Genomic DNA, 23,515 nt, shown 5'->3' with positions numbered 1-23,515 from the left:
CCTCCACAGGTTGAAGACGGGGCCACAGGAAGCCACAGCCTGTCCTGATGGACCTCAGCAGAGGCCACGTGGGGTCATGAGTCTCTCAGGCTCGTCTTGGATCCAGGGGGAGGAAGACACCTGCGCTGTGTCCGAGGCATCTGCAGGCACTGCTGGCTTCTCGTGACTCTACTGCACTAGGGCCTAAGCCACGATCCCTAAGGCTTCAGTGAAAAACAGGACAGACCACAGGACAGCAAAAGTGGGGAAGCTCCCGGGTGAGCCAGCTGGGGCACAACAGTGCCCACCAAGAGAGGAGGGGGAGGGGTCAAGGGGAGGGAGGGGCTGGGAAGGGAGGAAAGGGCGGGTGGTGGTGGTGAGAGCGGCTGGAGTAAGGGAAGAAGAGGCAGGAGGGGGTTCCAGAGAATCCGAGTAAAGGAGAGCCCTGCAAGGCTCAGATCCTGCGAAGGTCTCCAGGAAGCAGAAGGCATACCGAGCACAGACCCCCCTCAGCTTTCAGACAGTTCTCCTGGGGACGCTGAAGGTTCACACGCACTGCTCCCCTTCAAAGGGCACCACCGAGTCACTACTGAAGACCGTAGTGAGCACCGAGGCCCCATGCTTCCGCTGGATCCAAGGGACCTGGATGTATTGACCATACAGACAGGAATCAAGGGCCAAAGCTGCATCTCAGAACACCGCTGACCCCACCAAGTGTCAGCAAGCAAAGATCCCAGGTGTGAATGAAGGTCACTGCAAGGTGAATTTAAGAATTCAGATCTTAAATCCTGACAGAGACACTGAGTCCTCGGGTGCCCATGAGTGTCGGACACCAAGTCAGCATTGTCTGTCCCAGGTAACAACCTGTTCCTTGATCTAATGCATGAAGACATCCTCTCAAGTCACACACTCATGCAGTAGAAAATGAGGCTACCTGTCATTTAACTGCCAGCTCAGAGACAGACACCCATGGCTTTAAAATTTGCATTGTCACTGGTGATTTGAAAGTTTGATGAACATGCCAGAAAACAGCTTCTTAACATTCGTCTTTGGGATGAGCACAGGCTATACCCTAAAAGTTAGCAGGCATGCAACAGGGGCACATATCAACAGCCACCACCAACAACAAAAGTCACTTGATGTGGAGACCAGATCCCAGGCCATGGGGGACACGGATGCAGAGAGGCCATCAGAGCCTTCCAGAGCTTGGAGGCCAGCAGGAAACTGTCAAGGGGAATTCCTCGCTCAAGAGTAACGGTTTCGGGGCTGGGGATGTGGCTCAAGTGGTAGCGCGCTTGCCTGGAATGCGTGCGGCCCAGGTTCGATCCTCAGCACCACATACAAACAAAGATGTTGTGTCCGCCAAGAACTAAAAAATAAATATTAAGAAAAATTCTCTCTCTCTCTCTCTCTCTAAAAAAAAAAAAAAGAGTAACGGTTTCACAGGCACAGCAGGACTGAAGGGCACAGGAAAAGGTCCCGAGTTGGCTCTCCCCAGGGTTTGAGCCTCTCACGTGCCTGGGGCCACACATGCCCACACGGTTCAAATGGGGACCCTGAAGCCCAGGGAGCTGGAAGGGGTCAGTAAGCAGTCTGTGGCCAGGTTGTGGATGATGCATCTCTGTCCCCCAGCATCAGGGTGAATACTTGGCTTGTTAATTAGGCTCACGGGGCGGACAAGGTGAAGATCACCATAGTACCAGTGGTCCTGGTGGACACCACACTCTTGACATTCAGACTGCAGGGCCCACACATTTTCATACAAACTCAAGCATGCTTTGCCTGGGGCTGGGGGGCGCTCAGAGACAGGAGGCCCTGGGAGCAGGAAATGCAGAGCTAGGAAGGCAGGGACTGCAAAAAGTTGCAGGCCAGCCCACAGGCAGGGTCCTCAGGGCATTCCAACTTGCAGCACAACCAGGGAAGGCACTTGGCAAAGAAGGCACCCACGATGACCATTCCCAGGCTTTTAGGGACAGGGTGGTCTTTCCGGTGCGGAAGGGGCCTCGGGGCTAACCGCCTACTGCTTCAGTTAGGACTGGCTCCAGGCTCCACCCTAGTTCACCTCCTGCAACCTCACTTCCAGACGGCGGGAAAATTCCACTTTCCTGAAAATCAGAGAAAACTATCACTGCTAGCTAAGAGAACTCCCCCTGCCCTGACACCACTGTGCTGGGCACAAGGGTGGGCTATGCCCAGCTTATAGTGCACTGGTGCAATGACGGGCACCAGCTCACGGGTAGGGACAGAAGCAGCCAGGGGTCCTCCCATGAGGTCAACGAGAGCCCTGACCAGGGCGTGGCTGGCTTTGTGGCTGATAACAGCCCTGAAAACACAGAATGCATGTGGTCTGGGCCAGGGTTCATGCCACCAGGCTGGCAGTTGCAGTTGGCCATGGTCTTCCTCACACAAGTGGATGTGACATTGGGCACACATAGTGATCCCCTCCCACACTGGTCTCCTGGGGGCACAGAGCCAAAGTGGGGCTTTCCTTTGGGGCTGCTTTGAAAGCCCAGCTGGGAGGCTCTGCCCAGAATGGCTGGGATGGCAGTGATCCTCCCAGGACCCTGCTCTTAACAGGCTCCACACGTACCTGTAGGCAACTGGCAACTAGTTTCTGAAAATGGCTATAGGCCCCCCCCCCAAACACATCCGTCACCACCACTGTCAGGAGGTGATGGGCGGCAGGTGTGGCACAGCCAGGCCACATGGAGATGGGTGCGCCTGGTACCACTGTCACCATGCGTCACCATGGCCAGCTGAGCGCTCCAGCTGCCAGCTGCCACTGTGCAAGGCATAAAACATACCCTGGGAACAATCCCCCGTGGGCCTGAGCTGGAGACTGCATTATTAATTAGTGTAATGATGCACGGGTCTCCTAGACGGCACAAGATGATCGTGTTTAATCTGAGTGTGTTTTAATTATGGCTTAAGCAGTGCCAAATTTGATTACAGTATCATCATTTCAGTTCTGCTCCGCAAGCAAGCATGTTTGCATTAATTTGCATTTGAAACACTAGAAGCTGCTGGTTCCAGGGGACAGAGCTCTTTGCTTTGCACACACAGAGTCTCTTTCACAGGCGGGGTGGGAGGGACTTTGGCAGATCCATCCAACCCCTGGAGTCCTCTGTCCACTGCAAATGATGAGCAGGTCCCCACCCAGCTCCCAGAGCCTCTGGGGCCAAGTCTCGTCTCCATTCTGGAGGCTCCCCAGACCCTGCTCAAGCAGCAAGATGAACAATTGCTGGACTGAGTGCATTTGATTTACTGTGGCTGGGACTGGCTCATTGGCCCTCATTGTTTAGGAGATGGATTTAATTAACCTTTGATGAATCCTGCCAGGGAGCATGAAGTGTCACGGCTGCTCAAGGTGTCCCAAGCACTCTGTGGGGCAGGGTCACGGATGGGCCCTCTCCCCCTAAAAGAGCAGGGCCTCTTCAGCAGCGCAGGGCAGAAGGAAGACGGAACAGGCATGGCTGTGCAGTCCAGGACAGAGCAGGGTGAAGGAGAACCTCGCCGTTAAGGCATCACACAGACAGCTTCCCCTTCATTCTGGGAGGAAAGCTGGCTCCGACTCTAGAGCACACCCACCCAGCCCACATGCCATGCAACCAGGGCACCTGCACTTCCAGAACATACAGGGGCAGGTCTGCCCTTGGGCAACACCTCCTAACACCTATGAAAGCACCGCACACTCTCTCGGGAAGTTCTGACTGCACGCTGCACCCTTCCTGTTCTCACACTGACCTTGAGTGATCTGAAAAGCACTTGGGGGTGACCCACCCACATTGAGGGCACATGTCCCCAAGAACACAGGGATTGAGGCTGGGTATGGCTTCCTTCTTTTGCTCCCAAGGAGGGGGTCTGCAGGTATGGGCATCTGGTATCCCAAAATGGCCACTTCTGTGCAATTTGGCCATCAAACAATCGCCAGAAGGGGCCACCATGGCTGGAAGCTTCCTGAGGGTGAGGGTGGATGGAGTCACAATACCCTACAGGATCCTCCAGCACTAGTCTGGGGGCTGTCCCTGAGACTGGCTCTCCCTTCCCTCTTGACAGAACATGGTATGGAGAAGAAAGGGTAGGTGGTTAGGTGGCTTGGGAGGAGCAGCCCGGGCAGGCTCCAGGGAGGTGGTGTGGGCTACCTCCTGTGTACCATGGAATTTTCATGGGAAGCTGATGACAGCTGATGCCACAGGAAGAGGTCTCCAACTGCAGAGCCGCAGGCTTCCCTTGACTGAGCGGTTCTGAAATAAAACTACCCTGAAGCCCCAGTCCATGCTTTCCCTCGGCCTGCCCCACTCATCTTGTAAGGTATGCTCAAAATGTAACCAAAGGTCATTTTTATTTGCCAAATGAACAGTAAATACCCATATGTTTTAAAGAGCCACAAAACCTCTTCAACAACTTAACAATTGGATCTAAGACAAATCTGTTTGTTTATTGAGCAAATAATTCAGTTAAAAACCATTGATTTTCCTCCCACCCCTCTGCAGGTGCTGAATTAATAAGCCAGGACAAGGAGCCTTGGGCTTCTCTTGGGCCATAACCAAAATCCACCAGCCACACAACTAGGTGCCGCCAGGAGGCAGCATGTTGGGGATGACCGGTGTTCCTGGGGAGCGGCCTCCCCAGGGGTGTCACTGCCACTCAGGGCACGCTGTCCCACCTGAGGACATCATAGACATACTAGAAAGTGCCAGCATGTCACATGGTGCACTTGCAATGCTACACTCCTGAGATGTTCAGGTGGTCGTGGCCAACGCAGGAGTGAGGAAAGCGCCTTCCCGCAGATGACGCTGGGGCTGCAGAGTCCCTGACCCGGCTGAGGTCCCCAGCTCTGGGAGCGCAGCCTGCATACCTCTCATTCCATCGTTCACCAGCTACAGAGGGCACCAGGGGTGATGGCTTGGTGGGGTGAGCATTCTCAATGATGGGAGCCACTCAGGGGCCTCCTCTGACCTGCTGCATACCATCCCCTCTCCTGAGAACGACGGTCTGTCCTGCCCCTGGGATCCACACAACTGGCCACCTTTGTCCTGTGTGAGACAACACTACCTCTGGGGTGCTGAGAAAGGCAAGAGGACCCCACACTGGGCACACTCAGAGCTGCGGTTCTAGGACGAATAAGGACAGGGTGAGGGAGCCAAACTCCAGGCAGACGGGACCGCGGTCCACATAGCGCTGTCTCAAACACCAAAGTACCTGCATCTACGCTAAAAGTGGTCTAGACTATCCCACCCACACTGGGGCTCTGTGGCACCTGCTGGCCTGGCGAGCCCTGAGACACACGGCTCTGGGACTTGAGTCACCTGAAGTGCTCCCAGACACCCACAGGACACCCCAGTCTTGAGGCTGCTGCATGTGCAGTGCAGCTGGCAAGGACAGAGCAGGAGGCACGCACCACAGGTAAGAGGAGGACAACGCTGGGCAGGCTGGGCCTGAACAGGCCTGCCGAGAACCCTACCTGGGCCGCAGAGGAACAGTTTCTGGAGATGGCCGTTCTTTCCCTCTCTTAGCTCAGTCTTCCAGGATGCTCAAGTGAAGTGTGGAAACCTCACTGCAGGTATCTTAAAGTGCACTGTGGCTGGGCACTGGCTCATTGGCCCTCATTGTTTAGGAGATAGATTTAATTAACCTTTGATGAATCCTGCCAGGGAGCATGAAGTGGCCCTCGGAAGCCACTCCTCCCCACACCTAGAAACTCACAAAGCTAACCACTGTGACATGAGAGGGCCACAGCGACCTGGCGCATGCTGGTGGATGTCCTGTCCCAGGTGTCATGTGGTTGGGAGCTGCACCTTACCCTCCACAGGACTGATCTGCTAGTTGCTTTCCAGATGGTCCCAGCACTTAACCACTGCTGGGGAGTCCAAAGGCAACCCTGGCAGCCCAGGAGGTGAATCCTTCCCAAAAGGTGTCCAGGGAGCCTAAGGACCTGGATTACCCACTGATCTGGCTATGGTAAAAAGAAGCTGCGAGCCTTGTGCAGCTGAGAGTGGGGTTGCCTGGTGCTTTCCCAAGGGCCCCAGGAGGCCACAGGCCCACCCGGTGACAGTGGCCTAATGTGCATAGCTATCCCACCCACACTTGGGCCCCACGGCACAACTCACCTGGGGTTCTCCAGTAGAACAGCCAACATGGCCTCACCTGGACACTGACAGGGCAGATAACTTACTGAGCATTAGCTGATCTCCAGAGGGGCCACCCTGATGCAGAGCAGGCAGGGCTGCTGCTGTGAGTCCTGCTGACCACCCATCCAGGGCAATGGGTGTCCACTCACCAGTGCCATGTCTATCACAATGTACTTATGCAGCCCTGGTGGGCAGGACACTGGCGCTTGGAGACAGGGGCAGATGGCGGAGCCAAAGGGCCAAGGGACAGAAGGGGATACAGGTGAACTCGCACTGCACGCTTCACCGAGGTGTTCACACCCAGCAGCTCCGTGGGGAGGGAGGGCAGGGAGGAGAGCTGGGGCCTCCTGCTCTGCAGTGGCCACAACATTCTTGCCCAGCATCCCAGAGGCCCTGCAGACCCAGCTGGCCCTACCCACTCTGAGCTCCACCACTACTGTCCAGAGAGACACGCTTCTTTACGGCAGGTTGGAACACCCACCAGGTAACACTTGTGCCCAGGCTTGACAGGCTGATGTCTGCTTCACACAGCAGGAAAAGGCCACTTGAAGCTCTTCTGACCTCTTCCTAACCGTGGGCAGCTCCGCACTGGCCAGCTCTGGCCTTCCACTGGCCACTGTGCTAGGAGTGGAGGCCTCTGAACGGGGCAGATGCTCTCTGTCAGCAGAAGAGATGCCGCACGCTCTCCAGCAGCAGGCCAGTGGCCAGGCTCAGAGCTCTGCAGTGAGAGTCTCGGCCAGGAACCATGGCTTTCGGCCCCACCTCAGTCTCCATCGAGGAGAGACTCTCAGTGTGGGCTCCCACCTCCTAGCATGTTCTGAACAGGCTGGATGCAGCCAAGAGATTTCCACAAGGCAGGCCCTGCCCCTGCAGTTGAGGACCCCACCATCAGCTTCCAGCAGACCTGGTGGCATGAACAGAAGGTTCCCCAGTTCCCTGTGGAATCTCTGCAGCTTTCCTCCTCCTCCAAGTCAGGTGAAGCTGCGTCCCTGCCAGGAGCCTGAGCATCCAGGAAGACCACTTGTGCAGCTTAGTGTGCACACACATGCACACACGGGTGTGCCCAGAGGCCCACCTGGCAATGTGCCCTCGGCTCAATTACACAAGAACAATAGAGTGTTTTACCAGCACATCACTCAGCTCCATCAACCAAAGTGACCACAGGACAGGCTCAAGCCTGCTCAGCTGTCCTTAAGAAAGGAGTCTCCACCAAGGATGGAAGGTTGATGCGACACTTTGGGGAATGGAAACTACTAGTTGGAAGATAATGATAAGAGCTCAAGGCGGTGCACATCTATTCGCTGCTGTTCCTGTGGCCCCAGTCTGTGCTGGGCCACACCCTGCTCCTAAAGGGCCGGCTGGGCTCAGCAGGAAGCAACGGGCCTGCTGCCTATGCCACAGTGTGGTGTGGGTGGAGACGGTGGGCATTTTGCTTTCAGCCCCTCTCCTGCTGCTGCCTGGGAAGGTGGTACAGTTCCTACAGAGGAACTGAGAGAGAACAGCTGGGAGCAGATAGAGGTCTCAGCCTGCCATCCCAGAACTGAGGATGCAAAACTGGCACCCACCTGCCACAGACCTCACCATGGAGGAAGGACAGCCCTATGCCCATGCCACAGAACCTGCTTCCCTTGGTGACACATGATGGCCACACGGGTTCTCACTGACCTCGAGGGCCTTGCTGCTCATCTCTGGGCAATGCTCTGACAGTTTCATGGTCAACGGGGATCTAATGCCTGGTTTCTGAGAACCCCAGGAGCCAGCATGGCCTCTGAGTTCCCAAGGACTGAGAGACAGCAATGCCTTGTTAAGTGAAATAGAACCACCAGTCTGCAGACAGGTAAATACGAAATTCAAAATGGGTTTCCAGCCAGGCACAGTAGTCATGCTTATAATCCCAGCAGCACAGGAGGCTGAGGAAGGAGGATCACAGGTTCAAAGCCAGCCTCAGCAACTCAGCAAGACCTTGAGCAACTTAGCAAGAATCTACCTCAAAATAAAAAATAAAAAGTGTGGGGGATGTGGCTTAGTGGTCAAGCCCCTGTGGGTTCAATCCCCAGTACAAAAAAAAAAAAAAAAAAAAAAAAACCAAACCAAAAAACAACAACAAAATAGATGAAATGTAGTTGGGAAAGACCCATCTTCTGGCAGTAGAAGAGTGCTTATTAGCAGCTTTGCTAACCAGTCAAAGCAATGACAGGGGAGTCGCTTGCAAGACAACACTCTGCCATTTGCTCCACTCTGCTAAATAAAAAAGCATGCTACCCAGGCCTAAGAGGGAAGTCCTAGTGCTCACCTCTACCACGGACTTGGAATCCAGGCGGAAGTTGAAATCGCCAAAGACAAAGTAGGAAACTTTCTCGAATCGCTGATCGATGATTCTGGGAGGAGAGAAGACAGAGGTCACCACAGGTGGAGACATGGGCCAAATCTCCCTCCCTCAGGGTGTCCTCAGCAAGGGACTCTTCTGTGTCCCAGCAACCAGCAGAGAGGCCAGCACTCAGCTGCCCCAAGTCAGCTGGGCCAGAGGGCTTAGTAGAGAACCACCTCATGGGGAAAGGAGAGGCAACCAATGACACAAGCCCAAGAAAACAGCATCTGGAGAAGCAAAGGTGACAGTGGGTTGTCAGCAGACAGGCAGCAGCCGGGCAGAGCCACGCCGCCCGCCCACCGAGACGCTCCTCCTGTGTAGGAAATTCACACTTCTTCCCACCGAAGGTCTCCAAGGCACACAGAGATGTGATCTACCCGTCGGGTGTCACCCTGCTGAGGATTCCTGTGTTTTCTAAGCCAATCACACCCTATTTCATGAACATTTCCCACTGAAAAACACGAGGAAGTGAAGTGGTATCCCTTCCAGAGGTGGCCAGAGCCTCCCACTGGCCTGGACAACACAGTCACACGATCAATACTCATACTTTTAGGAAAGTAAACACTCAGTTACATCTGATATGAAAGCAAAATAAGCCCATGTGCAGCAGGGGTCTGCTAGCAGGACGCTGGGACAGAACAGAGTGTCATGGCAGAGCCGTCTCCCAGGGCCCAGGCACCAGGCCACCTCTGGCTTCACTGCGCCTCTGCAATGGGAGGGAACTCAGTTATCAACCAGGCAGGAGCGGGAGCTCCTCACTCAGATCAACTCCGGGCTTCGCGTGCAGCCCACACGCACCACGGGTCCTGGCTTAGCAGGGATATGTGTTGCTGCTGTGCTGGTGAGTGCCAACACAGGCTGGGGGGAGGTCCGGGGACGCTGCTCTGGCACTATGCACACCTGGAGCTGGGGTCGGAGTGTGAGGGGCACTGTGGGTCCGTGGCACAGGGAGGGCAGTAGCTGATTAATTACGGCCTGGGCAGTTTCCAACTAGATGTGTTGGTGTGAGAAATCAAGAGAAGTGAAAACCTGTCTCCTGACTTCCAGCTTTTGCAGGTGTGATGTCTCGTCGGGGTCTGTGGCAAGCTGCTGAAGGGAGTCCACTCACCAGGTTGGAAGAACAAGGTCTCTAAGAGGTAATGGGGGTGGCCACTGCACCCAGCCTCTGCCCTGCTCTTTGCTCAGTGCCTTGATGAGGGAGGGAGGGGCACTGTGCAGTCCGTCTCAGGCCTGGACCCTTGCTCACGGACTCCTTACTGAGAGGGATTGCCTTCTCTCAACCTGATGGCCTGATGGTGACAGAGCACAGACACCCGTCAGCCCTCTTTCTGGGACTTGCATTTCCCCTGGTTTTAATGAGGTCAGGGCTAGTTTCCCTGCAGTCCCCTGCCCCTTTCTCTCTGAATCCCAGGGCAGCCCCATCAACTCTGGGCAGTGGTCCCAGATGCCTGTGGTAGACGTGGGATGCCTCTCACCAGCCTGCTGCTGCTGCCATCCTGCCTGGGCAACCTCAGCCAGGTGGAAGCTCTACCTTCCACAGGAGCAAGCACATCCGTGTTTCCCAGCTGTCCTCGCTTGCCCTGGTCCAGCCAGGCACAGAAGCCTCCGTGGTGGGGCACTAAGGTGAGCATGGGTCAATCAGGGCCACAGGACTGAGCAGGGGCTTCAGGAGCTGGTGCTGCCCAAACACCCCGGACAGCACAGATGACCTACCGCTTTCTTACCTACCCTAGTAATTCACGTGAATTTATATAAAGAAGCCCTTCTTTTTTTTAAGGTGGACACAATACCTTGATTTACTTATTTATTTTTATGTGGTGGATTAGACCCAGTGCCTCCAACATGCTAGGCAAGCACTCGACCACTGAGCTACAACCCCAGCCGGGAAGCCCTTCTTATTGACAATTCTTTTTCTCTTTTGGTACTGGGGATTTAACCCAGAGCCACATTCCCGCTCCTTTTTATTTTTTCGAGACATGGCCCTGCTAAGTTGTTGAGGCTCGCTCTGAACTTGTAACTCTCCTGCTTCAGCCTCCAGAGTCACTGAGATCATAGGCATGTGCCACCATGCCCAGCTTGATGATTCTCGTAAAAGACAATCTGAGCACTTTTCATATTTTTCTTGCGTATTAATTGTTGAATCTTCTCGCTAAATCCCACAGTCTTATTTTCCTTTTTAATTGTAATTGCTTTCAATTTAAATATTAATTAAAGAGAAGCCAGATTTTAACAGGTTATTATAAAAAACATAAGTGGCCAGTAATTTCATTTACTTTTTAAAAGAATCCAGCCTTTCCATTGAGAAAGCTGCTCAGGAACAGACTGTGCCACAGTGGCTTGGGCTTGGCAGAAGCTCAGCCTCCTCCTCACTGCTGGTAAGGGGAACAGCACCACCTAAAGTTAAAGTGACTGGGTCTCCAGGTAGGAATGTTTATAAACACTGTTCTGCTGATAAACATCTTTAAAAGGGAAAACCTAGGCTTCAGAGAACCCATGTCGCTCTCCCAAGGTCAGGGCCTACCAGGACACCTGGGCCACGTCTTCCAGGGTCCTAGCTGAGGGACCAGGTTACAGTCCTGCAAACTGACACCTCCCAGGAAGAGGGAAGAGCTAATGTGCTCTGGGAGGCCCCACCCCTTCTGGCTAAGGGGAGACAGACTCCAGAGACCCTGGTTCTGTAGATGCTGCTGCCAACCCACCCCTGGACCAAGGCAGCAGAGAAGCCACTCTGGGTTTTATCACCTGTTCCCAGCATCCGAGGCTGACTTCTGTTGTGGGGAAGAACAGCTACCTGAGGATGAGGCACTTCCCTGGGTCAGAGCGTCTCACCAGGAGTCCTGGGGGAGAGAGACCCTGCCGACATACCCTTGTCTGTTAGAACCAGGAGGCTCGGCCCTCTTTGTGCTCACAGGGCTGCCAGCTTTTGACTGACCTGCTCCCCACTCACCCTGTACCCTCTGTCTCAGAGATCTTGTCCTCTGTCAGTTTCTAACATCTTGTTTTCACTTTTGGACTTGCCCGAGTATCCCTCCAGCCTGAGGCTGCCAGGGAGCTGTCCTGGCAAGGACCTACTTGGGTCACACGCCCCCAGAGCCTTCCACAGGCTGGTGCCAGAAAGGGACACACCTGGTCCTCTCTTTCCAACACTCCTCACCTCTTTCCACCATGGCTCCTGTGTGGCTTGGCACAGGGGCTGCAGGTGACAAGCCCAGGGCTGGTAACCTATGGCAAGGCCCTCGGGCAGGTGGCAGTGACCTCTGCTGAGCAGTGCCCTGCTGTGAGAGGGCACGCTGTATGTGAGATGTGGCAAAGGAACACAGGCAGGAAGAAAAACACACTGGGAGTGTGGCTCAGGGCCGAGGCCTGCTGGCCCGGAAGAATGCCTTCCTCCAGCTGGGCCTCTTCCCTTCTCTTGCTCCAGGCCCCTCTGTTTTAGAGAGAGCTGAGGAAGGAAGCCTCCTGTGGCACTGGGTGACTGGAGAAGGCGGCACCCCTAAAGCAGCAGCTCTGCACATCCACACACCCGTGCTGCCTCTGGTGTGGCTTGCTGGTGTCCATCCCAGAGCAGGAGTGCTCATCCTTCAGACACCCAGTGGCAAGCGTGAAGCATGAAGACAACACCCCCTGGACTAATACACAAGAGTTTGCTACTGTTTTTCTCTTCACATTTTGCTCACTTGATACTGGGGATGCAAAGTATGACTCCAACTTCATGCATGACTGCAGAGACGAGGGCTCTCCAACAGCGGGGTGCTGCATGGCCTGTGCACACCTCAGATACGCATACCCTCCCTGTTCACAGGAGCTCTCGAAGGGTCTACAGGCAAAGCAGGGAGGAAGGTGACCCTGCCATCCTGTTCAGCTTCCTCACTGAACTAAGGGATTTCCTCACTGAATCTAAGGGATTTCCTTCTCTTGTGCAAAGCTCTGCAATCAGTGAGTGTTCAGTGAAGCTGCTACAGTTACCTCAGGAGGTCAAGTGAGCCTCGGCACTAGGCTGCAGGCCCACAGGCCAAAGGGGAGCCAGGCAAGTTGGAGCTGGCCCAGTAAGGCTGCAGGGACAGCCAGGTCACAGGACACCAAAGCGATTTCTGCACGTGCGTGGGCACTCATGTGCACACTCTGGAGCTGCGGAGTTGGGCCTCCCAGCTAGCTGATACAAGCTCTGAGCTCAGTGGACCACGCTGAGCTCTGATGGCAGGAGGCAGAGGCCTACACGGGGACGTGCAGAGATGATCTCAGCAGATGCTTACTGCAGAAGCAAATGTCTGCTGGGCTAAGCAGCAGAATACATTTGGAGCTAAATTCTTAAAAAACAAACAAACAAACAAACAATTAATAAACTCCAGATTTAGCTCCAGAATGAATGAACTTTAGAAAGTCAAGAGCTGGGAGACAGTCACATGCTGCCTCCTGGGTCCTTCCTGCTCACTGAGATGGTGCTGACAGGTCCAGCCAGGACGCTCCCATGGGCTCCCAGGGACTCAGCCAGGCAGTCTCATGGGCACGTCTGGATTCCTGTAAGACTATCATTAAAAACCTAAACTTGATCATGCTTCCCTGCCCTGCTCTCTCTGATATAATAGCCTGAGCCAATTAACAGCAACACCCATCTCTGCAGGTCATGCAGCAGCAGCAAGATGAAGAGGCTGTCACTGGCCGCGCAATCGCCTGAGTGCCAGGCCCCGGCCTCGCGCACTCACTGTTAATTTCAATATAGTGCCATTTGGACCAGGAAGAAGAAAGAGTTGTTTTAAAATTAATTACCTTGTCAGTAGCTATTATGATTAAAAAGTAGATCCACATCAATATCATGAGCCTGATTCAGAAAGAGAATCACAAAGAAGAGCCATAAAAATCAATTTCTTAGGCCTGGAAATAGTGTCTCCTGCTTTGACAGCTGATTCCAGGATGTGACAGCCTCACTGGGGGAGGTGCCAGCTCTCTGCTCGGTCAGAGCCTTGTCCACCTGTGTCTGGAGGACACTGCATCCTGTGACATGGCAGACTCGAGGCTTCTGGGAGAGTCCCAGAAGACAGGAATCACATCTCCAGCGGTGGCAACTCCCCTAGTATGGAAAAGGGAGCCCTGAGTGGGCTGCCCGGTGCCTCAGATGCCCCTGGTGGGTCTCCAGGTCAAAGAGGGCTACAGAGTCCTGCTGAGGCCCAGAAGCCAGCTTTCACATATCCAGCCCTTTCACCCCGAGAGCTGCCGTGGGCTGGAAGGCAGATGCGCCTGCCCGGCCACGATGTGCCCAGTGCTCCCAACACACCGGGGACTGCTCTTTCCTTTCTTATTTTGAATCAGGAGATGCGGTAGTCTTTGGCACTGTGCTTCTAAATGTGTTGCCTGCGTTCAATTAGGAGTTGACTACAGTCAGTTTCTCACCTGTGGGAGAAACCAAGTTTGCTAGTCAATTTGAAACTGCAAAAACACTCACACCATAAATTACCAAAACTACCCCAAACCTTCCTGATCTTCCCTCATCTGACTGGCTGCCTGGCACAGACGTGTCCGAGCCATTCTAAATAAACTCATTCCAACGGAATGAACACAATGCCTATTTGAAACTGCACGCCTTGCCTCCACTCAGCCCTCATTGGAGGCGTGTCCTGGACATGGCTCTGCCCTGGCAGGGCTTACAGCCTTGGGGTTCCCTGGGCACCGCAGACCACAGCTCTGATGGTCTGCCTGTCACGGTGGAGGCAGAGGCAAGGAGAGCCTATCACAACTGCTTGGACACCACAGTGAGCCACAGAACAGGCAAGGGGTGGGCACAGAAGGGGCTCAGGCTTCTCAGTGCTTCATTTTCCAGGTGACTGGCAGAGAATCCACAGCCAAGACCCTGGGGAGTGGAACAGCCTAAACCCACAAGCTCAGACAGGGATGAGCAGCCTCACTGGCACCCAGGAACTGGACACTGCCTGGCCTTCCACACGGGCTCAGAGTGGATGATGGTCAGTGATTTTTGGCAAAATACTGAGAAACCTCCCCCCAAGGGGTCTCAAGGAGAGCACAGAGATGTGAAGAAGCAATGGGCGTGAAACCAGAAATGCTCACCATGGTTGATGAGCTGGATGTCATTCAGATGGAGCTAAAGCATCACTTACAGACACCCCGTGTGCAAAAACACGAACCACACACGTGTGATGACAGGTGCATGCCTGCCTCCACCCAGTACACAGAGGCAGACATGTGTGCTCATGTCTTGCACAGAAACATGCAGTGACAGGCCTAAGCCAGGGGGTGCACAGAGCAAGGCAGGCAGAGGGCAAAGGGTGCAGGGGCACCAGAGGCATCCACACGCCCATTCTTCACAAACAAGCAAAGTGCAGAACCTCACGCCACTGTGCGGAGGGAAGAGGCGGCTCCTGGCACCAGGGCCCTCACTGCTTTTCTGGAGGCCTGAACCAGTAGGGTCAAGGACAAATCACAGACTTTGTCAGCCATCCGAGGCATGAGGCCCAGGACTGCAGCTGGGCTCGACATGGCCTCACCAGGCCTGTTCCTGGAGGATGCTATGGAAATACTAGAACAATCCTGAGCCTTGTATAGGAAGTAGCCAAGAATATGGAGGGCCACTTGGGGTGCTACAGGGCTCCGTGCTGGGCAGGGCAAGTCCCAGAGGGACAGCAGATGTCCTGGAGCCAGTGGGTCTTAAGAAAACCTGACTAGGTGGCACGGAACCACACTGGCCACCAGGCAGAGCACCTGAATGGTCGGAACCCTCAGCCAGGAGTGGCCCTGCCTGGAGGCACAGGGCTTCCCTTCTGCTCTCTGGAGCGAGGCGAGCTCTGGGAACGGCCCACAGAGAAGCGTTTGGTTGGCGGGGTCTTTGAGCAGGCTGACAGCTGACTGATGACCATCCACACCGCGACAAAGGGAGCTGTGTGGCCGCCCGCGTCACATCGCCTCTCCCTGGGAAACTAATTGCTCCGAATTGTTCAGAGGAACATTATTTTTCTGGCAATCATTTCCTTTGAATGCCCAAAATGAGCATGAAACAACTCTTTTGACTGAACATAAAAGTTAAATGTCCCAATGTTGATCAAATTAACTTCAGTGCTGTGACAATGGACTATGTTTGTGAGAAAATAATGGGGGACAGAGGGGCGCTTTATGCCAGGATTTCACAGTTGTAATGTGGAGATGTCTGCGGACCAGGGAGGCTATGTTTCAAGGTGGACAGAGAAGAGTGCTGTCACTCTCAGAGGCTCTCACTTCATGGCCCAGCACTCAGGAATACTTCAGGACACAACTGGGGTTGGCATTTCAGGAAGGCAAATGCAAGGACCCCCCCCAACCCCCACCCAGAGCTGACCTCGAATCAGGACAGGGATGAGTCTGCAACAAGGACCAGTGTGGGCACTGCTCAGAGCCACCCCCAGGGCTCCTCCAGCACCTGAACTCCCCCAGCATCGCTCAGACCAGCTGAACATGCCGGGCCTCTCTTCACTAACCAGGCACTTGTTGTCCTAACCTTTCAAAACAAGGGAGGCAAGAAAAAAAATCACAAATTGTACCAAAAAAAAAAAAAATAGAGATTATTATCTCTGATAGAATATCCTGGGCTAGGGGTGTGGCTCAGTGATAGTACACACAATGTCCTAGGTTCATCCAGAGCACCTCAAAAAAAAAAAAAAAAAAGAAAGAAAGAAAGAAAAGAAATCCTGAGAAACCCATAGACTATTTTTGATTGACATTTGAATGGCATTTTTCTGAAGCCTCAAACACCAATCCCACCCAAAGGCAGTGGCTAATCACAAGTTGGAATGAGAGGCAGATCCTCCCTGGCCCTGGGCACGTCAGACACCTGTGCGCTCCTGCCAGGTGGCACCCTGCGCGTGACAGAACTGCCACGTGTGGCCGTGCCACTCACTGCAGGGCTGCTGGAGGAAGACTTGGATTCAGAGCACCTATCTCTGTTTCGTTTCTTTAATAACCTGTTTATTCTGGAATAATCTTGGATTTAGAGAGAAGCCAGCTTTAATATACCATCTGCCCCAATTCTTGAGATGGGGGCACACCGCCGACTGTGCTCCTGGTCCACTGCCTCCTGCTTCTGTGGCTCAGTTGGAGATGGAATCCCAGGAGCTACACAGAAGGACCTGGCGGAGAGCAGGCAGCCTCCCCGGGGCACTCTCACTGCCTCCTGCAGCTAGATGGAGAAAGGGACCCAGCGCTGTGCAAGGAGACCTGGCCAGGAGCAGGCAACCTCCCCACGGCACTCTTGCTGCTTCCTGCAGCTCAGCAGAGACGGTAGACAATGCTCACAGCAGTTCCCAGTGCTGCTGTGAATGCGGCGCTGTTGGTGGCAATGTCCATTCAAAGGGCCAGAGCAGCATTGTCCTCCCCAATCAGCACAGCAGAATGCAGTCTGCTGGTGGCTGCCAAAAGGTTAGCAGCCCTGATGAAAGGGCGACCCATTATTCACTGCGCCTACAGAGCACCCCTTTGTGCCCGGTGGCCCAACCCTGCACCGCGGAGGTCCGGATCTGCGGCTGGCTGAGTTCGCCACAGAAGCTATTCGTGGGAATGCAAAGATGCAGAAAAGTGGCCCAAACCCCCAAGATCTCTTTTCTGGGGGCCATATAGGCATGGCAGCATGGGGCAATGACACTTTTTAATGTCTCACCATACTGGCAACCTGACTATGGTCACCAAGACTGAATGGCCCGCAGATCTTTCTTGGCTCCTAGGCTACCTGGGAGGCTCATGAAAAACTTGGTGCCACAAAGCAAAGAAGTGATTACGCAGGAAAGCCATACCTGACTGCTGTGGCCAAGGCTCCCGCCCAGAAGGCTGCCCATTCCCTGTCCAGAGAGGGAGGCCCTGCAGACAATGCACAGGGTACAGCCAGTCCTTGGCCACTGAGGAGTTGCCAGCGGGAAGCAGTCTGGGCCACCTGCCTGGAACTGAGGCAGCCTCAGGCCTAAACTGACCGTGATGATCTCCCTGAAGTACACCAGTCTGGTGCCATCCTCCAAGGTTTGGCCTTGCTCAGGGCAGCTGTGGTCAGTTTTTCACTCCAGGAGCAAGTGGGCAGCAGCTGCAGAGGGGCCCTGCCCAGTGGTAGCCACGCAGGACCACAGCAGAAGGTACTCCAGGGCAGGTGTGTGAAGTGCAGGGAACACACGAGAGAGAGATCTGGACAAGGATGTGGCTCCAGGACAAAGCACCTGAGCCCCACGGCCTGCCAGTGCTACCCCTCACAATAGGAGAGCAAGGGCCCAGCCTTCAGCTGAGGCCTGCCTCCATGCTCAGGGCCCAGCCCCGCTAGGGCATGGCTATGTGCCAGGCAGTGTTAGCAGAAGCATCCAGACACACATCCTACACCCATTGTTCTTCTGCAAGGGCCTGGAAGACACCAGCAGCCCCTGGAGCCCTCATGCCGAGGACTACGTTGGAAGTGATCAGACAAGGAGAGGGGCTATTCTGTAGGGCTCTGGGCTGCTTCTCCCAGGCAGGGAGGCACGTCCCAGAGGCAAGTGGTGGCCACATGCCAGGTTAATGGCCAAGCAGGTAGCTCTAGTCTCCCCACTCTCCTCAGGATACACAGGGCTGACATACGGCGCGTGCATACACATGGATGCACTTGTACACACGATTCTCAGGAAGGGCGGTGAGGCGGCCAGCCTGCACCCAGATGCCTCTGCAGGGGCCTTCCTTTGTGACCCCACCTGACCCCAGGGATTCCTCAGGACACCCTCAGGCCACAGGTCCTGCTTGCTGGGGAGGAATATGCCCAGACTCAGGGTCTCCTCTTGTGGGCTATCCCGGCTCTGCCCTCAGGGACCAGACAGTGCTGGGTGCACACATGAAGGACACGGGGGCAGGCCTCTCCAGGTGCACTCTTCTTCCCTCAGTGGAGACTTCTTGAGAAGCCTCCCAGAGACTCGGAGCACCCGACGCCTTGTCCTGGCTCTGCTTCCTGAGACCCGCCTTTGGCACACCATGGCCGGGGCTTCTGTCCACAGGCCACGGACAGCTAGCTGTATGACCACTCCAGGCGTGGGTGGTGGCCTGGGAACAGCATGTCCTTTCTGCTGAGCATGATGCCGTGCTCACAGACCTCACGTTTTTCCAGGAGTATGGATAAAAAGTGCCCTATGATGGCATTTCAAAAAAAAAACGGGGGGTGGGCAGGTGCAAGAAGAAGGGAGGCCAGGCCCTGGCAATGGAAAGGCCAAAGTCTGATGGGGGAGAGGACGATTCAGAGCCCACGAGGCCCCCATCCATTGTCCCCCATCAGGCACAATGCTGTGCTCCTCATGATGGGGCTGGGGTCAGGGCGGTCCCTTGGGAAACTGTGGGCTCTGGTGAAATCAGAGACCCCTCAGGGCAAATACCTGTCTTAAGCCTATGGGATGTTTTTGTTGTAAGCTCCAGTTGACACTGGCCATGGGAAGAAGCTGGGAGAAGAGGGTTCCAATGTGAGGACCACAGAGAGTGAGCCGAGAGTACACCCAGACTTGGCTGCCTAAGCTAAACCTTAGCAAAAGGCCCATCTGCACATCAGCTCCGACCCCACTGAAGGTCACCTGGGACGTTACACAGGACGGAGGACCAGGAGCACCCAGGTAGGAGGAGCCAGGGCAGCTGGAAGCCCAGGCACAAGGAGGGCAGCCCCTATCTTGATGGTCACCGAGGCCCACAGCCCTTCCCAGGAAGCGAGGCCTGGCCAGCTGGATGGCAGAAGGGCACAGCAGGTGGAGCCGCACTGTGCAGGGCTGTGCAGAAAGACCCCCAAGCTGACCCTACACACCTGGGTACGGCTCTACGCTGCCCAGACCCTGAGCGCAGCACCTGGAGTCACCAGACAGGGCCAAAGCTGTGGGAAGACGCTGCCCTGCCAGTGCAACCCAGGAAGCATCTGTTTTTGAGCCAGAGCCAGAGTCAGTTGCTGTGATGTGGAGTCACATCCTGTCAGAACTTATGTCCTGCCACCTCTTCACCGTGCCGTTTTCTTCTCTTTACCACTAATGTGGAAGGGAAGGGATGTTATGGTGAGGGCCTGCTCAAGCCAGGGCATGAGGTTAGGGCTCTCAGAGCCTCGATAGCTGGCATTCCAAGGGCCACTGAAAAACAGAAAAAAATGAACCACGAGGCCACGTTCTGAAGTGGACAGGGCACAGCAGCACCTACCTGTCAAGCACGTAGCCCAGGGCCTTGTGCCGGATACCCGAGTAAACAGAAGGGCTTGTCTCCCAGGCCACTAAGTTGGATGCATCATGGAAAAGGTGGATGTTAACCAAGTCGAAGGCACTGTGGTGAAGAGAGAAAAGGACCAGGCGATCGTCAGCCAGCATCCTTGGCTGCCCTAAGCAGGGCCGCCCCTCCCTGTGCCCTGGAGAGCCTGCGTCAGCACCTGCCTCCTCCGTGGGGGAGCCACTGGTCCACCCACCCACCTGTCCTCAGCCACACCTGCAGCAGTAGCACCCGAGGCCAGGGGGTGCGAGACCTCTCGTTAAGTCTCTAATAACCCTTACAAATGCAGGCACCCTGGCCAGATCAAGCAAGGGCTGTCTTTAAGGAAAGGACCTACACAGGATTTCAGAACCTACCACAACTGTGTTCTGAGCAGAGAGAAGGGAGCTCCCCTCCGGTCTTCAGTCCTAGCAGCTCACGCTGCTGAGGCCAGCATCAGGGACCCCACAGTGGGAGACAGGGGCCAGGTGCACAAAGGCAGGCAGGCTGCTGAAGACCCTCAACAGCCTCACTGGACCCCTCCACACACAAGGACGTGGCAAGGCTGGAATCTTATCTTTCCCACACCCTGGAGAATGCCATGGATTCCCCAGCTGGCGTGGATGTGCCCTTCACCAGGAGGTCTCACCACTACTCCAAGTGCTCACTGCCACACAGATTCCTCTGTAGGACACTGACACTGGGCCTCGTCCCCTGGGCAGCAGAAGCCATACAGGAGAGCCTGCAGGTCACCAGCCCAATGACCACCCCAGGTGTCCACACCCATGGAGTCCCTCCTACACTGTACCAGGGCTAGTCCCCGAGACCCAGGGCAAAGGCAGCAGGACAGTGGCCACCCTCCTCTTGCATTGGATCACAAGGGACTAGAGCCCCACCTGTGTTCTTCTGTCTCCCTTCCCCTGCCCAAGTGCATGGGGAGGAATGGGCTTTTACCACTATGATGGGCAAGCTCAGAAAAGTGTCCCACAGCCCACAGGACCCTGGTCAGACCCCAGTTGAGCAACAGAAGCCAAAGTCCAGGCAATGGCTGACTCTGAAGTTGGGAGCAGAGGGTGGGTCTGTTCTATAGCAGCGAGGGTTCAGAAATCCCTGGAGGGAGGCTAAAACCTCATGTGGGATTCCACCACCACCCTGGGGCAGGAGGCCAGGAGCTATGGGAGGTCTGTGTGAAGGAAGGTGGACAGAGACAACTCAGACCCAGCTTTGCTCAGGTCCTGGTTAGCACAGGTCCTGGTCACAACAGGTTGCCGCCGGAGGGCCCACCGGAGGCTCCCTGAGGACCTGGCTGTGTCTTCATTTGTGCCAAGCATCCGAAGTTCCAATGTACAGAAAACGAGCAACAACTCTGTACCGTGTGCATCACCCACAAACTAAAAAGGTCACAGAGTGCCTGTGGGGGTCAGGCAAGACCATGAACACAGCAGGAGGTCAGAGCACTCTGAGGGTCACAAAGAGGAGGCAGGCAGTCTGCACCCAGGAACATACCAGTCAGCAACGCACCACCTCGTCCGGATGAAGCCTTTTCTTGACCATTTGCACTGAAAAACAAAGGTCAGACAGTGAGTCAGCACAGGGGAGCGCTGTGCTCTTGGCGCTGAAAGCACTCTGCAAGGCGTGCTCGCCAGAGCGAGGGGTCCTGAGGGCCAGCGAGCCAGCCCACCCGAGACGTCCACAGCAAGGAGCCTGGCGTGGGAAGGCATGAGAAGTACCACCCCAGCACTGCATGGGACTGGCATTTATTCACATGCAGGGTGGCCCCAAGGAAGAACTGCTGTCTGAATGTGTTCCCAAAGACATGCTGAAATCCTACTGCCAGTGCACTGGTACTGAGGGGCCTCTCAGGAGCCAGTCACCAGGGCCCCTCCTTCCCAATGCTAATGTACTTACAGAAGGGCTTCCAAAGGGAGTCTGGGCCCTTTGGCCCCTTCCTTTCCATTTGCCACTCAGGGAGACAACATTTGGCTCCAAGAGGACAGAGCCCTCACCAGACACTAAATCTGCCAGCATCTGGGTCTTGGGCCCTGTTATGGTTTGGATGTGAGGTGTCCCCAAATGCTCACATGTGAGACAATGCAAGAATTGGAGGAGAAATGATTAGGTCATGGCCCTAATCTAATCAGCGAATCCCTGATGGGACTGACTGAGTGGTAACTGGAGGCAGGTGGGGTGGGCTAGACGAAGTGGTTCACTGGGAATGTGGCTCTGGTGTACATATTTTGATCTGGAGAATGAAGTCTCACTCTCTGCTTGCTGATCTCCATGTGAGCTGCTTCTCTCTGCCACACACTCTGCTGTGACGTGCAGCCTTACCTAGAGCCCCAAGGAATAGAGCCTGCTGTCTGTGGAGACCTCTGAAACCGTGAACCCCCAAATGAAACCTTCCTCCTCTACATTTGTGCTCGTCAGGTCCTTTAGTCACCGCAGCAAAAAAAAAAGCTGACTATTAAAAAGGACCCCAGGTGGAGAGCCTGAGATGAACCCCGCTGTTTCCCAGCCACGAGCCCAAGGCATCCCTCTGACACAAGTCCTCTCCCAGAAACTGAGAGGACGGTTGTCCACCACTATTCCACGTTCCCTGCGCCTGGGCAGCCCTCCCCAGCAGCCCCCCGACGTGTACCCACACTCCTGTGGGGAGGCAAGGTGCGCAGCACCTGGCTATGCAGCACAGTCTGTGAGGCCACAGAAGGTTCTGGGCCTGGGGTACCCCAATGGGCTACGGATCACTCAGATCCTCAGTCCTCAAAGTAGTGTCCTGAGAAATGAGCTCCAAGGAATATTGTGTTTGGCACTTTACTTCCTTATCTAATAGAAACAGTTTTGGGGATTAAAATAGAGCCCAGCCCTTGACCTCACATCTCTCGGCATGGCCCCAATTCTTCTGCTTCCCTCACTCGCCACGCTCCCTTGGACCACAGAAGTCCAAACACGTGGCTGTCAGTCCTCCACTCGCATCCCATCTTCAAGGGTAGTTCAGATCCTAACTGCAGTACTCAGCTCAATTGATGCCTTCAAGGTCACACTGACCTCCACACAGACTCTAAGGTGCCTGCTCCTCCTGTATTGAACCTCATCAGCCACCCTCTGCAAGTCTCCTCCCTGCTCTCCACTACCACATGGGGCTCTGGGTATTGGGACATCAGGACTAGGGGCTCCTCTTCCTGACTCACGTGCTCCTGCCAGCCCCTGGGATGCTTCCGCCCAGCCTCCAGCTCCTTCTGTGCGGGGGACTCTGGGTGCTGGCCTGTTGCCCACCTTCTGCTGGGCTCTGATGCCCTTGTTCTCTTGCTAGAGAACCACACTTGGGCAGCTCTAGCTGTCAGTCCTTGTGGCATGTCTTCTTCCCGTCAGTTTAAATTTTTTTTTTTTTTTTGTCACCAGTGTTCTCAAGTACCTGGGTATGGACAGATTCTTACATGCCCTGCTCTGAATCCTGAAGACACTAAGCTGGAAAACTCAACTCTTTATTTGGGAAGTTTCCCCTTACATTTCCCAACACTGCTCCCCATTGTTTCTCTCTGGAATTTCTTTTGGATGAATTGTTGAGCTACTTGGTGGGGCTATCATGTCTTTTCACTGCTCATTTCTATAAGAATAAAAAACTTCCAGGCACGGTGGTGCCCACCTGAAATCCCAGAGGCTCAAGAGATTGAGGCAGGAGGATCACAAGTTCAAAACCAGCCTCTGGAACTTAGGGAGACCCTGTCTCAAAATAAAAGGGATGGGATGTGGCTCAGTGGTTAGGTACCCCTGAGTTTAGTTCCTGGTGCCAAAAAATAAAAAATAAAAAACATGATGCATACCATGTTGACAGCTACACAATTCACAAGGG

At 54.7% G+C, this 23,515-nt stretch overlaps 1 protein-coding gene across 5 annotated transcripts in view; it reads right to left on the bottom strand.

Moving 5' to 3' along the window:
• The window catches only part of Inpp5a (inositol polyphosphate-5-phosphatase A), a 176,052-nt gene that overhangs the window by 28,646 nt on the left and 123,891 nt on the right, over positions 1–23,515 (bottom strand). For all 5 annotated transcript variants that reach the window (XM_077105551.1, XM_077105550.1, XM_077105553.1 and 2 more), the window contains exons 7-9: positions 21,172–21,224; positions 19,624–19,743; positions 8,404–8,488 (exon numbers count right to left, since the gene is read on the bottom strand). In XM_077105551.1, the coding sequence (XP_076961666.1) occupies positions 8,404–8,488; positions 19,624–19,743; positions 21,172–21,224 (258 nt within the window). The remainder of the gene's footprint in view (positions 1–8,403; positions 8,489–19,623; positions 19,744–21,171; positions 21,225–23,515) is intronic.

This window comes from Callospermophilus lateralis, chromosome 15 (assembly GCF_048772815.1).
Source record: "Callospermophilus lateralis isolate mCalLat2 chromosome 15, mCalLat2.hap1, whole genome shotgun sequence".
NCBI lineage: Eukaryota > Metazoa > Chordata > Mammalia > Rodentia > Sciuridae > Callospermophilus > Callospermophilus lateralis.
Note: the sequence above shows the minus strand (reverse complement) of the source record. Positions and strands in the feature narration are given on the sequence as shown.